The sequence below is a fragment of the Meles meles genome, chromosome 6 (assembly GCF_922984935.1).
Source record: "Meles meles chromosome 6, mMelMel3.1 paternal haplotype, whole genome shotgun sequence".
NCBI classification, from domain to species: domain Eukaryota; kingdom Metazoa; phylum Chordata; class Mammalia; order Carnivora; family Mustelidae; genus Meles; species Meles meles.
In genome coordinates this window covers 4,152,984-4,167,688 of record NC_060071.1, presented here as the reverse complement: position 1 = coordinate 4,167,688, position 14,705 = coordinate 4,152,984, and the positions used below count along the sequence as shown (strand labels likewise).

The 14,705-nt window shown below is 45.4% G+C and overlaps 2 protein-coding genes across 4 annotated transcripts in view; one reads left to right on the top strand and one right to left on the bottom strand.

The window, feature by feature from the left end:
- TM6SF1 (transmembrane 6 superfamily member 1) overlaps positions 1-5,554 on the top strand; it is a 39,855-nt gene extending 34,301 nt beyond the window's left edge. Inside the window, exons 9-10 of one of the 2 annotated variants that reach the window (XR_006818782.1) lie at positions 903-1,180; positions 1,982-5,554. The gene's annotated coding sequence lies outside the window, so the exon portion shown is untranslated. Of the gene's footprint in view, positions 1-902 lie in introns of both variants that reach the window. The other variant, XR_006818781.1, reaches the window with a different exon arrangement.
- HDGFL3 (HDGF like 3) overlaps positions 1-14,705 on the bottom strand; it is a 75,896-nt gene that overhangs the window by 3,978 nt on the left and 57,213 nt on the right. For both annotated transcript variants that reach the window (XM_046009495.1, XM_046009496.1), the window contains exon 5: positions 10,662-10,808. In XM_046009495.1, the coding sequence (XP_045865451.1) occupies positions 10,662-10,808 (147 nt within the window). The remainder of the gene's footprint in view (positions 1-10,661; positions 10,809-14,705) is intronic.

Genomic DNA, 14,705 nt, shown 5'->3' with positions numbered 1-14,705 from the left:
AACACTTACTAAAAAATGTATTTTTCATAAAAATGTTATTTATATTGAGTATTATTTTACAAATTAATAAATATCTTAAAATTAGTTTTTATTCCTAATTAAATAAATGCTTACAGGTGTAACAGAAGCTCTTTGGGGCCCTCAATAACTTATAAGTGAATTAAAGGGGTGCCGAGACCAAAAAGTTTGATGACCCACTGGCTGAGCAGATACTGAGTACAGGGTTAGAAGGAAGGCTGCACAGATAACCTGGCATCTGAGTACAAAGGCCAACATCTGCCGAAGTAAGGGTCTGGACTTGATCTTGAGGCACCGGGGAGACTAAGGATGTAGCCCCTTACTGCAGAAAGAAACGGTCAGGGCTGGGAGGATAAAGCATGGACACGGCTTAGTGGTCACAGCAAACGCAGCGGCTGTCCTCCCAACATTTATTCTATCCTCTGCTCTTCCCTGCTGTTATGGTGGCCTTGCGGTTTGGGGACCTGACTCCAGCTCCCAGTGGGGAGAAACTGACTGGTCCCAGTCTCCGTCATCAGTGGTTGGTTCAGGGATGGGTGACTTTCGGACAGGGTCTCCAGCACACCCTTGTGTAACGCCCTCTCCCCCCTGAGTGTGGGCCGGACCTCGTGAGTTACTTCTAATGAACAGGATGAGGAAAAAGTGATGGGAATGTCACGTCTGAGATGAGATTAGGAAGGACTGGCTTCTGTCTTGCGGATGAAACTTTCTGGCATGATGGAGCTGCCTTAGGGGGAGGCTCACGTGTCAAGGAACCTAGGGGGCCTCTGGCCAAAGTTAGGGAGGAACTGAATCCGGCCACCATCTACTGAGTGAGCCTGGAAGAGGACCAATGCCCCAGCTGAGCTTCAAAATGGTTTGAGCCTCTAACACCTTCTTCGCAGCTTTGGAGACCCAGAGATGGAGGGCTTAAGTTATGCCTGTCCGGATTCCTGATCCATGGAAAATACCAGATAATAAATGCTGTTCTAAGCCACTACGTCTTGAGGTAATTTGTTACATGGCATCATTGCCACAGCAGGCCCAAGTCAATCGGAGCACGGTCCTCGTCACAAAGATTAGTGACTACTTCACAGCCCCATGGATCAAGAAGGGACGCTCCAAGTGTTCTGGCTCATGCTTCGAACTCTCAGGAGCGAGGATGCTGTCAGAGCCTCTGGAGGTAAAGGGGTCCCCAGAAGTCTGTGGGTTCCTCCTAAGGACCTCTTCTCTCCTTCCCTCACCAGTACTTATAACCATAACACCATCTGCCTCGAGACCCTCAAACCTTTTATCCTTCTGGCCTATGCTTACCGTAGTTACCAAAGACAGGCTCCTGGGCATGTCACTTCCTACATGCTCACCCCCAGTCGGCTGTGTCCATGTTAGTCTACGGCTTCATCTCTTCAACTCTCCCGCCCCCACCCAGGTTCCTTGATCTCTTCCACCAGGCCCCTGAAAATCACAGTCAGCCACGAGCAAATCTCCCATATTCCCAACTTGCATTTCTCAGCTATTCTGCCCCCTGATTTGTTCCAACAGAAACACAGTTCTCCCTGAGGACTGTGCTGCTGCTTCTCCCGCAGGCGTCCCCTGGTAGCTCTTGTATCACGAGCCTGGAGGCGGGGAAGGTGTCCTTCCTGATTGTAACCGCTGTTCCTAAGCCGTCCCTCCTCTCCCCTGTGCTCTCCTCCGACCACACAGTCCTCCGGGCTCTGAACTGCCACCCCTCCTGCCTGCAGTCCCCTCCACACCGCCGGGGCTGCTCCTTACTCCCACTGTCCTTCGGTATCATCACCACTGGGAAGTCTCTCCGTGTAGAACTGTCTTTCCAAAACTCTGACCTCTCAGCGCCTTGATTTTCTCTCCTCCTCCACCCTCGTTCAGTCACTCACCCCCACGGCTAGTTCTTAGGCAAGTGTTTCTCGTGCCCTAGAAGTACAGGAGTTCCCCACAGATCTGCACTTTCACTTTCTTTGCTCAGCTGTGGCCGGGAAGCGGACCATCTTCCCTCCGACTTTCCTTCCACCAGAAGGTCAACGGTGGCCTGCGTTACAGGGGCTACGTCACTCTCCTCACTTTAGCTCATCTAGCAGGCGTTCTGTCATCTCCCTTCATCAACCACAGCAAGGCTGAGTGCCGCACAGGAGGTATTTTGAGGGAGGTCACTTTCCCTTCTATTACAGGATGTTGTTACAGTTGTTCTAGTAGCTACTGTTGTTACCGTGTCTTACTGTGCCTAACTTACACATTAGGCTTTATGATAGGCACATACATGTAGGTAAAAATACAGTATATATGGGGCTCATACTACCCACGGTTTCAGCCATCCACAGGGGCTCTGGCAATATAGCTCCTGCAGATAAAGGGGGGACAACTGTATTTGCAAACATGGTTTTAAGTCACTGTTTGGGGGGATGGAATTATGAAGGCATTTTTGGTTGTCCTAAGAACTTGGGGGCTGTCTGGTATTTTACAGGCAGGCGTCAAGGGACCTGTGCCACGAACGGTGCTCACCCAGCGAAACGGCCCACTCAAGTACCAGCCCCCCTGCAGGGTGACCACCGCCGCAGCTCTTCCGCAGCCTGCTGGAACACCACACTCATCCACCACCCCTTGTCCCCGGCTCTCTCTCTTTAGCTGGGACTCTACCTCCAATAATTCTCTGATACTGAAAATCTGTTGACCTACTCCTTTCCTCATGCCTTTTTTTCTCCTTCCAAACATATTTTGGTTCAATGATCCATCACTGTAACTGCTCCCTTCCTTACACAAAATCCATTCCTGCTTCCATCCCCCTCCATTCTAGCTGCACTCGATTCTCTGCCTTTCTGTGGTTGCACAGCTGAATACGCCTGGAGAGGGTCGCACACCCATCCCGATGACTGTTCTCACTCCAAGTCATGGCCACTAATCTCAAGTGAGCCCTCACTTCATTCCCCAAGTCTATCTACTCTTCTCATCTTCTAGGGGACTACTTTGTCCCATTTCCTCTCTCTCGAAATTTCCAACACTGCTTCCTGGTATCAACTCTCAAATGGTGACCTCACTTCCTGAGAAAACAGAAGCAATCAGAAGAGAACTTCTACAAGCTCTCACCCTAAGTATCCACTTACCTGCCTTCCCTCCCACCTCAGCAGGGGAGCCAAGGTAGCCCTCCAGATGTGCTCTAGATCTTACGCCTCCTTGTCTTCTGAAGAGCACTGCTTTGGCAACTCCTTCCTACGTTACCATTTTGTGCTCATTCATTCCTCATGTGAATCATTCTTACCAGCACAAGGGCTATAAATTCTTCCATTGAAAAAAAAAGCCCCTCTTGACTCTCTTGGACCATGACTATTAAGTATTTGAAAAGAAGTTTAAGATTAGTCTACTAGCTGTACAAGGCGTCAGGACTCACTGTACAGCTACTATAACCAAGAAAAGTATGGTCCTGACCGAAAGAACATAACAGAGAACCCAGGGAGCGAGCCATGGCTGTGAGAGATGACAGTGCGGGTCAGAGAAGGAAGGAGGGACAATTTAAGAAATGGTTCTGGTTCCCATGGTTATTCTATGGGGAAAAAAGGCAATAGTCCTACCTCATCTTATAGCCCCAAATCAATTCCAGATGGATTAAAATGTTAAAGACAAAACTTACAAATTTAAAAGAAAATATAGGGGACTATCTTTCTGATCTTGGGAAAGGGACAGGTTTCTTAAACAAGACAGAAGAATGCTAACCATAACAAGAAAAGTGTGAGACATCTGATTACTAGAGAGAAAGTCTGTTCACCAAAAGGTATCATAAAAAATCAGATAAGCTGTAAGTGTGGAGAAGATATGTACCAATGCACACGACCAATCACACTAGTCGGAATCCAGAATGTGTAAAGGAGTCCTACAAATCAGTCACCAAAAATAGTCCAATAGGAGAATGGGCAGAAATACAAAATCAAGGAGAAGCCAGAAGGAACCTGGATGGTAGATAAACGAGTGAAAAGAAGCTCAACCTCACTATTCATCAAAGAACTGCGAACTAAGACTCTTAATTTACACTCACGCTTATAAGCAAAATTTTAAAGTCTGACAACGACACGTCAGTCACAGGAAAGCCGTGCGCGGACGGTGGGAGTGTGAACTGGCCCAGACCCTCAGGGATGTCCTTGGGCTTTCTCTTCTAAAGTTAGCCACTGTGCGCTCCTGAGCTGGCACGGCCAGCTCTCGTGTGCAGTAAAGACCCTCTAGCTTCTGTGCACAAGGAGGCAAACAGCAGTGCAGTTCAGAACTGTGAAAACCGGGAACCACCAACATGTCCGTCAGGAGGAGACTGAAGCAAGTGCGGTGTAGTCGTAAGGCTGAGTGTCACACGGCAGCGGAGAGTTAACAAGCTACTCCGCGCACAACCGTGTGAGGCGCTCCTGGAAGCACACGAGTCAGTGACCGTCACTGTTGCTTAAACAGCTAAAAAATGAGCAAAACTAAACAATGTATTATTTAAGGATATACCGATATGTTAGATAGGAGCAAAAATTCTGAAAATGAAAGGAAATAACACAACAGTAGTGATTATCTCTGGGTAGGAAGGAGATGGGACAAGGGAAGAATGAGATGTAAGTTACTGCTCTGTTGTAGGTTGAGTGGGAGGGTTACTGGTATTCGTCAGAATACCATCTTAAATTTATAGCACATATATATTCTTTTGTATATGACAAATGTATTATTAAAAATGGGTTAAAAATAAAAGGATCTGGCTTTGCACAGAGTGGGTCTAGAGGGAACATACGTCAACATAATAAAGGCCATACAGGAAAAACCCACAGCTAATTCAGAGCTGTTCCTTTAAGATCAGGAATAAGACAAGGATGTCCATTCTTGCCATTTTAATTCATCTAGTACCGATGTCCTAGCCATAGCGATTGAACAAGAAAACAAAAAGGCATCCAAACCGGTAAGGAAAAAGTAAATCTGTCACTATCGGCAGATGATGTGGTATAGCAGATGGAAAACCCTAAAGACTCCACCAAAAAACTATCAGAATAAATGAATTCGGTAAAGTTCTAAGACAAAATTAATATAGAAATCTGTTGTTTCTACATACTAATAACAAAGTAACAGAAAGAGAAATTTAGAAAGTAATCCCGTGTATAGCTGTACCAGAAAGAATAAAATACCTAGGAAGAAACTTAACCAAGTTCCTGACAGACCTGTACTCTGAAAACAATAAATCACTGATGAAAGAAATTGAAGATGACATCAACAGAAAGATATTCCATGCTCACTGACTGGAAGAACAAATATTCTCACAATGTCCGTACTACCCAGAGCAATCCACAGATGCAATGCATTCCCAATCACATTACCAAAACGTTTTTCACAGAATTAGAACAAATAACTACTAAAATCTGTACCGAACCACAGAAGATCCCAAATAGCCAAGGCCACGTTGAGACAGAAGAACAAAGCCGGAGACACCACAATCCCAGACTTTGAGATACACTACAAAGCTACACTAATCAGAGTATGGTGCTGGCACAGAGATATATATGTATCAATGGGACAGAAAAGAAAGACCAAAAATCAACCCATACTTACATGGTCAATTAATCTTTGACAAAGGAGGCAAGAATGTACAATGGGGAAAAGACAGTCTCAATAAATGGTGCTGGGAAAACTGCACAGCTCCATGCAAAAGAATGAAAGTGGACCACATTCTTACACCACACACATAAAGAAACTCAAAATGGACTAAAGACCTAAATTTGAGACCTGAAACCATAAAACCCCTAAAAGAAAGCCTAGGCAGTCATCTTAGACATGAGGCTTAACATTTTTCTAGATGTGTCTCCTTAGAAAAAGGAAACAAAAGCATAAATAAACCATTGACACTTCACCAAAATAAAAAGCTTTTGTACAGCAAAGGAAACCATTAACAAAATAACGGGGGGGGGGGGGCGCCTGGGTGGCTCAGTGGATTAAGCCACTGCCTTCGGCTCAGGTCATGATCTCAGGGTCCTGGGATCGAGCCCCGCATCGGGCTCTCTGCTCCGCAGGGAGCCTGCCTTCCTCCTCTCTCTCTGCCTGCCTCTGTGCCTACTTGTGATCTCTCTCTCTCTGTCAAATAAATAAATAAAATCTTTAAAAAAAAAAACCAAAACAGGGAACCTATGGATCGGGAGAAGATACCTACAAATGATGGATCTGATAAGAGGTTAATATATGTGTGTGTGTGTGTGTGTGTGTGTGTGAGATACATATATATGTGTGTGTGTGTGTATACACATATGTATATGTGTGTGTATATATACGTGTATATGTATATATACACACACACATATATATGTATCTCATACAACTCAAAACCAGAAAAACCAAATACTCCTATTAAAAAATGGGCAGAGGACCTCAACAGACATTTTTCCAAAGTCATCCAGATGGCCAACAGATACATGAAAAAATATTCAACAGCACTAGTCATCAGGGAAATGCAAATCAAAACCACAAGGAGGACAGCCTCAGACTGGTCAGAATGGTGATATCAAAAGGACAAGAAACAACAGGTGTTGGCGAAAATGTGGAGAAAAAGGCAGCCTCGTGCACTGCTGGTGGGAATGTAAACTGGTGCAGCCCTTGTGGAAAACAGTCGAAGGTTCCTTAAAAAATTAACAGTAGAACTACCACATGATCTAGTAATTCCACTAAAATAAAGATACTAATTCAAAAAGATATATGGGGGTGCCTGGGTGGCTCAGTCAGTTAAATGGCCAACTCTTGGTTTCTGCTCAGGTCATGGCCTCAGTGTCCTGGGATCAAGCCCCACGCCAGGCTCTGTGCTCAGCAGGGAGAGTCTGTTTGAGGATTCTCTCTTGCTCTCTCCTTCCACACTCCCCAACCCCCTACTCTCGCTCTCAAATAAATACATAAATAAATCTAAAAAAAAAAAAAAAAAAAAAAAAAAAAAGGGCGGCTGGGCGGCTCAGTGGGTTAACCCTCTGCCTTCGGCTCAGGTCATGATCCCAGGGTCCTGGGATCGAGCCCCGCATCGGGCTCTCTGCTCAGCGGGGAGCCTGCTTCCCCCTCGCTCTCTGCCTGCCTCTCTGCCTATTTGTGATCTCTCTCTGTCTATCAAATAAATAAGTAAAAATTAATAAAAAAAGATCTATGCACTCTTATGTATACTGCAGCATTATTTATAAAAGCTAAGTGTGGGAACAAACTAAGTGTCCATCCACAGCTGCACAGATAAAGATGCGGAATCAAGGGACGACGACTGAGCCGTAAAAGGAAGGCGATCTTGCATGTGTAGCAACACTCACGGACCTAGTGAGGATGATGCTAAGTGAATCAAGTGAGACAAAGAAAGACAAACAGCGTATGATTTCACTTCTATGTGGGATCTAAACAGAAGTAGACCCATAAACACAGAGAACAAACGGATGGCTGCCACAAAGAGGAGGGCTGGGGATGGGCAAAATGGGCCCATTTTGTCCAGGCTTCTGGTTCTGGAATGAATGAGTACGGGACAAGGTAGAGCGGAGAGAATACAGTGAATGGTACCATGCCGGTGCTGTGTTGACCGGTGGTGGCTACATTCGTGGTGAGCACAGTGCATGTACAGACCCGTCGAATCACCATGTTGTACATCGGAAACTACTGTAGCATGTCAGCTGTGCGTCACCTTAAACACATAACTGAATGAATAAATGAACGGATCTCAGGCTCCTTTTTTCCAGTCAGGCTCTCACCAGCTATGTGACCCTGGGCCAGTCTCTCCAGCCTGAGTTTCCCCAGGTACAAATGGAGATGATACATCTGGGATTTGTGCAGAATCAAGTGAGACAACACACGGACAGCGCTGAGCGCAGTCTATGGCACAGAGTAAGATGTCAGCCATCACTATCCGAGTCTGCTGCTGCTGCGACTTCTAACAGCAGGTTTCTTCTGAAGTGCGTTCGAGACATCCGAGTTGAATGGTTTCATGACCCATTAGGAAAATGGGTTCTACAATGCAGGAGATACAGGGTGGGAAGTCACCAGTAATATACAATGGCTGAAACCAGGAGAGGGGAGCAGATGAACACAGGGGAAGCTTTCCGAATAGCAGGACACCAAGACAGGTGGAAGGAAGGGGCTCTGGGAAGGAACTGATGCAGAAGCAGGAGAGACTTGTGACCTGGAGGCCAAGTCAGGAGGGAAGTCAGTGGCTAGTGGCTTTAAATGCTGCACAGATAGAATAAAAACTGAAGACGACCCTGACCCTGCATCTGGCAACGAGAGGATCGCCACAGACCTTTACAAGAGCGATTTCCGTGCAATGGCGACGAAGCAGCACAAGTGCCTGGAGGAAGGCAGCAGGGGGTGAGCACAAGTGCCTGGAGGAAGGCAGCAGGGGGTGAGGGACCAGACGCTGGAGGCAAGAAAGTCTATCTGGAAGTTCAGAGATGAAGAGAAGAACGGAAGGAGTAGGATACGTGGGGGGAGGGATGCCTAACACTGTTTCTAGGCAGAGGGAAAAGAAGATAAAGGTCCAGGATGACAGGGGACCACTGACCGGGTGAGGTCTTGGAGAAAGGAGGAGGAGGAGACGCAACTCTGGACCCTGGGAACAGACAGGTGCAGAATAATGCTTCTCAGACTTTCACGTGCATGTGAGTGACCGGGGGGTTAATTAAAATGATTCGCGCGGCCTGGGGTCGGGCCTGGGGTTCTGCACGTCTAACAGGCCTGCAGGTGACAGTGACGCTACCTGCGCACCGAGCACACTGAGCACCACGGGTAGGGACCACCGCGTCCTCCGGCACAGACATGCAGACAGAAGGGACTTCATAAAGGGAGACAAGTTGTGAGGGTTTTGCTCTATGCATACTGAAGCCAGCTGGGATGAAGACGGCAGGTGCAATAAAGAGAAAAATCAAACGAGTCAGGTACTCAAGCCTTTGGTGACTGTTAACAGGACTGTTCCCGGGAGGACTACTCGCAAAGGTAACGACAGACGACTCGTTACTGGAAAGAGGTCAAGAGAAGAATGATACACAGAGGACAGAGTAAAGCTGAGTGGCTAAGAGGGATGAGCAAACAATGAGAATCACAACTGCGGAGTGATTTTGGATAACGGCATGACGGAGGGGTCGAGAGGTAAACAGTACTGACAAGAACGGCCCAGCACTCAGCTGAAACCAGAACCTCACAGGATAACAATAACAACGTATTTTGTGGATTACTGTTTCAAAATGATTTGCCACTGTGCCTTCACTACCATTTTTAAGTTAACAGAGGTTAACAGAGGTTAAGATCCAAGACATCCACATGGCCAAGAGACACATGAAAAAATGCTCACCGCCCTTCATCCGGGGAAACGCGTATCAAAACCACAGTGAGCTATCACTTCGGACCTGTCAGAACGGCTGGAATCCAAAAGTAAGAGGTAACGAGTGCTGGCAAGGATGCGGAAAAACGGAAACCGTGGCGCGCTGCTGGAGGGAGTGCTTACACACTGGTGCGGCCACTGTGGAAAATAGCAGGGAGGGTCCTTGGAAGGTGAGAAATACTGGCAATTCCACTTGTGGGTATTTATCTGAAGAAAATGCAAACACCAATGTCAAGAGATCTATGCACCACTCTGTTCACTACGGCATTATTTACAGCAGCCACGATACGGAAGCAGCCCACGCGTCCAGCGACAGGTGAATGGATAAAGACGTGGTGTCCGTCTTTGGACACCACAGTGGACGCTTACGGAGCTGTAAAAGGAATGGGAGCTCGCCATCTGCGACAACGTGGACAGATCTAGAGGGCCATGTTGAGTGGAACAAGGTAAGCAGAGAGACAAATACCATCCGATTTCATTCGTACGTGGACTCTACAAAACAAAACAAAACTCCGAGTCCCAGATACAGGAGACAGACTTTGGTTACCACCAGAGGGAGGAGCAGAGGAGTGGGCGAGATGGTGAACCAGGTGAAGAGGACGGAGAGGTACCAACTTCCATCATACAACAAGTCTGTCACAGGGATGCAAAGGCGAGCATGGGGAACGGAGACGGTAATACCGGTGTAACCGGGTATGATGACGGACGGGAACCAGACTATCACGGTGAGCATTTAGTACCGTCTGTCAGTGTGGGCTCACTGTTGTGTACCTGAAAGTCATACGCTATTGTACGTCACCTACACCTTAAGACAGAGTCACCAAAATTCAAAGTGGACAAGTCTTCCCCTTTCGTACTTTAAATACCAGTCTTCACGTATTGTTGGAATACTTCAATATTTAAAGTCCCCGTGGGGACATTAAAGTACGAACTCCTTCTAGGAAAGAAGCCGTAAGTATAAAATCCCCTACTGTGCATGTGCCGTCTTATAATAAAAGAAATAAAATTATAAAATTCTGATTCTGAAATACAATTATAAAATTCAATATTGCCCGTCTTCCTTTTTAAAAGACTATCAAGTTGCTGGCATTAGTTTAAAAAAGAACAGACCTGTTCCCAGAGTCCAAACTGAGAGGCAGGCATAGGCCCCCACCCTCTTGTGCTCTGGATCATAATGCACCCAGGAGCAGTGTGGGACACCCCGAGGCTGCTGGCCCCCTGCGTCCACTCGTTTACAGGGACAGGGCTTGCTGGCGGCGGCTCTGAAGCACCCGGGCTTCTAGGTTAGAAGAAGCGCGAGACCACGCGCCATCCTTACCCCTTCACTGGTTTTCTGCAAGTCTGAAGTCGTGTTCCTTGTGTCATTGCCGGCGTCTCCGCCCTCAGAGCTGCTTTTGTTTTCCTCTTCTTTGCAGTCCTTGTCATCTTCATCTCCTGGAGATTTCCGGGACTGTTTAGAGGATTTCTAAACATTTGGACAAGTTAAAAACTATAGTCAAAAGCACAACTCCAATGCGCAAGTGTAGGTAAGAAACACAGAAGTGGCTGACTCACATCCACTCATGGGGCTCGCTGCAGGACACCCCAGCACCACAGCGCGGTGTGCCGAGGCGGGGTCGGGTGACCTGACACACACCGCGTCATCTCACTGGGCCTCAGTATAACCAGCTGGAAAAGGAGGTACAGGTGCACTCGATGACCTGTTCGTTCTTTCCAGCAGTGCAGCGGTAAAAGCAGAAAAGAAAGATTCATGTCCCCAGGGCACTGCCAAAGGATGAATGACAGCCGGATGGATAGCCCGGTGCCACCTTTGGGGGCTATTGGGCTAGAAGGCTTCCCTGAAGTTCACAGCAGAAACTCAGGTCTCAGGAGAGTGAGCTGAACTAGCTAAGACAATAGATGAATATTCATGTTAAGACACCTGTTGAAGCTGCCTGGTTAAGAGCAGACAACACTTATATCTCCATGTGATAGAAACTAACTTTAATCTTTTTAAATTACGGATGATTATTGAGGAGCCCGAGGGAACCAGCCCTTTTTTCTTATCACCTTGCCTTTGAAATCAAGATGAACGCTAAGGAAGATGAAAATACAGTTCTAGTTTACAGCCAGAGCTGTTTTGCAGAAAGCATTAAAATGATCAAAAGCCAGCCCCGCTGTGCACCTTTAAGAAAGTTTTTACCTTTTTTTTTTTTTTTTTTTAACCATTTCACTGACATGTCCTCTCCAGAATTTTAAGAATCTTTAAGCGCACGGCAAATAAGAGCTGAGGCAAAACTGATTTAGCCATGTCACTTTTGGTCTTCCAGAAATAATTAGCAAATTGGAGCTTCCTCAGACAATCAATATTTTAAACCCAACTTCCAAAGAGAAAATATCTTCTAGCTATGTGATGCGGCATGTAATTACACTGCTTCTATTTTACTTAACTGAAACCACCAACCAAGCCCAAATGTCAGTTTAAAATGAGGTCATCTTTACTTTTTACAGGAAGGAAAAGCAGAGATTTAATAATCCAAATGTGGAGTGTCTACAGGTGAAGCTAAGATCAAGTATGACAATACAGAAAGCAAACTACTTTTTGTTTTCCCAGCAAATACAGTATAGTTACTGAGACGTAGTAATTGCTTTAGGTAGTAATTCTCAAGTAATGGTTTCTGGCCTACAGTTCTTCGAGGCAGTAACACACAACTCCCTAAAGTTCACAATGCTTAACAACGATCCTAACGAGCAACCCCACCGTGAAGCTGTCTGGAAGTGCTATCGTTGGGCACACGGACCAGAATTAGGGCAATACAGAAGTTCTGCTCAAGGGTCACATTCAGTACTTGAAGAAATCTGGCTGCCCAGCTAGATTTGGTAATGCTGCAAAACTCTTAGCAAACTCAGATCACGGCAATTCTTGTAATTCCGGGGAAGGACCCTCCAACTGTTTCAGCACTATAGTCTTGAATTGGTTGGGGGTCCCACTCTTGCCACCTTTGTTTTTTTAACTAAGATGACGAGTGGGTTAGCATCATCACCAGTGTTGTGAGGCTCTCTGACCTGCCCTACTTTATATAGTAAATAATGTGTGCGTAAAATATGGTGACCAGCATCTGTCATGGCTCAGATAGGAATCATTCATATACTTACTGCCAAAGAGACAGACACATAACTTCCTTCAAATCTGCTTGCTGACTGAGATGCAGTTAAAAGTTTGTGAACCACTGGTTTTCAGTGGCAAAGGAAGATACCCAACCTGAAGAAGGTGTAAAAAAAGATAACCATACTCAACAAAAAGGAAACATTTGGGAAGCCAAGGGGAAAGGAGATTACGTCAGGGAAGCGCTTCTCTACCTGTGGTTTCCAGATCAGCAGCATCAGCCTTAACTGAAAATTTAATTCTCAGACCCGCACACCCAAGACCTACTCAAACAGAAATTTAGGCAGTGGCTTAGCAATATGTGTTTTTAATAAGCTCTCCAGGTAATTCTAATGCGTGTGCAATTTTAAGAACCACTGTGCTAAGTTTCTCAGTCAACACTAACAATTAAAAATCATTTATGCGCTTCCAAAATTTTTGTGTTTGTGCATAATTTATCTTGACAATAAATAAAATAGTAAAAAGTCAAAGAAATTTAAAAATCATGGTTCTTTAGTGATCATGGAATTTGTGATCTTTGGAAGAAAAAGAAAAGATGATTCCTTAATCTAAAACAGGTAAACCTTAATAAGTAAAGTATGTCTTTACCCCTTCACTGCTTTAAAATGATACATCCACATCAGGTCTGAGCCTCATGACTTCTGGTCTTCACAACGAATGAGGAAATAATGACACCAAAAAGCCGCATGTCCACACTAACAAATGCCTCAGATACCTCAGGTAGCTTACGTAATTTAGAAGGGTACAACACATCACACAGCTCAGCAGGCAATCATAAATTAAAAATATCAACTGAATTGGGTATTTAAGTGAAATCCAAAATACTAAAACAAAACAAAACAAAACACAACCCAACATCTTAAAAAAAAAAATGCAATGGAAGATACGTCTGACAAGGAAAATTCTAATTATTTTGTTGTGATTTGCAAACTTTATCCCCATTCAAGGCAGATGCCATGTTTCTCATTAGGTACGCAGGAAGTAATATGTGATCACACAATTCGGCCTGTATGCTGGCTGGGTGGGCTTTATAGATGGTAAAATAAAATGCTGATAATCCAATCAGCTCCTGGTACTTGTTTTGTTTTTTTTTTTTTTTTTAAGATTTTATTTATTTATTTGACAGAGAGCGATCACAAGTAGATAGAAAGGCAGGCAGAGAGAGAGAGAGAGAGGGAAGCAGGCTCCCTGCCGAGCAGAGAGCCCGATGCGGGACTCGATCCCAGGACCCTGAGATCATGACCTGAGCCGAAGGCAGCGGCTTAACCCACTGAGCCACCCAGGCGCCCTGGTACTTGGTTTTTAAGGAGCTGCCTAAGTCTGTCCAGCCACTAAATACCAGAATCTAAAGGGAAATAATTTATCCAAGTCATATGAAAGACCAATTACAGTGAAACCTGTACCAATCTCTGGTCTTCAAAGATGTATTTATCTTGCTTTCAATTTCTAAAGGTGAACAATTTTTACAATCTCATAGTCTGTTCAACTGCATGTCTAAATTACTGTATGAAAAACCTAGACTTTCAGTATGTTTATCTCAGATCATGTCACTCCTCTGTTTAAAGCCTTCAATAAACTATCATTACACTGGGAATAAATCCAAATTCTTTCAAAGGCTCAATCACTGAGCCTTTGCCAGCCTCTCTCCCTCTTGGTCATGATGTTCCAACCATGCTCGTCTTCCTTCAATTCAGGACACGCCAGACTCTTCCTGCCTCAGATCTTGGCTGCTCTGCCCCATCCAGCCCTCCTCCTCTCCTCTCCTCTTTCTTCAGGCCTCAGCATGAACTTTGCCTCTTCAGAAAAGCCCGGCCACTCTACCTGAACTACATGCTCTCCCCACTCACTGCCTTCAGAGCCCCTCATAATTTATATTTATTAATTGCACAGTCTTTAAAGCAGAAAGACAGGTTGGGAGTAGATCTTTCTCTTTACATGGACTTGTTGTGAATGGTACCGGGTCTCCTATATTCCTAAATTCTTCCAAGTTCATTTGGAGGTTCCTGTAGGAGGCATACCTACGCTTGGACCCTTGACGAAAGAACAGTCCTTCTCTAACTGAGAAGCGGTATTTTCAGTGCCAGATCAGCCCTGAAGATGCCCTCACGTCTAAGGTTACCTGTCCTATTCCCCTTGGCTGTCTTCCTGTCTCTGAAGGCAAAGGTCCACAGACCTAGGATACTTCCCTGCGCCCAAGGAATGAATTAAGAATCATCT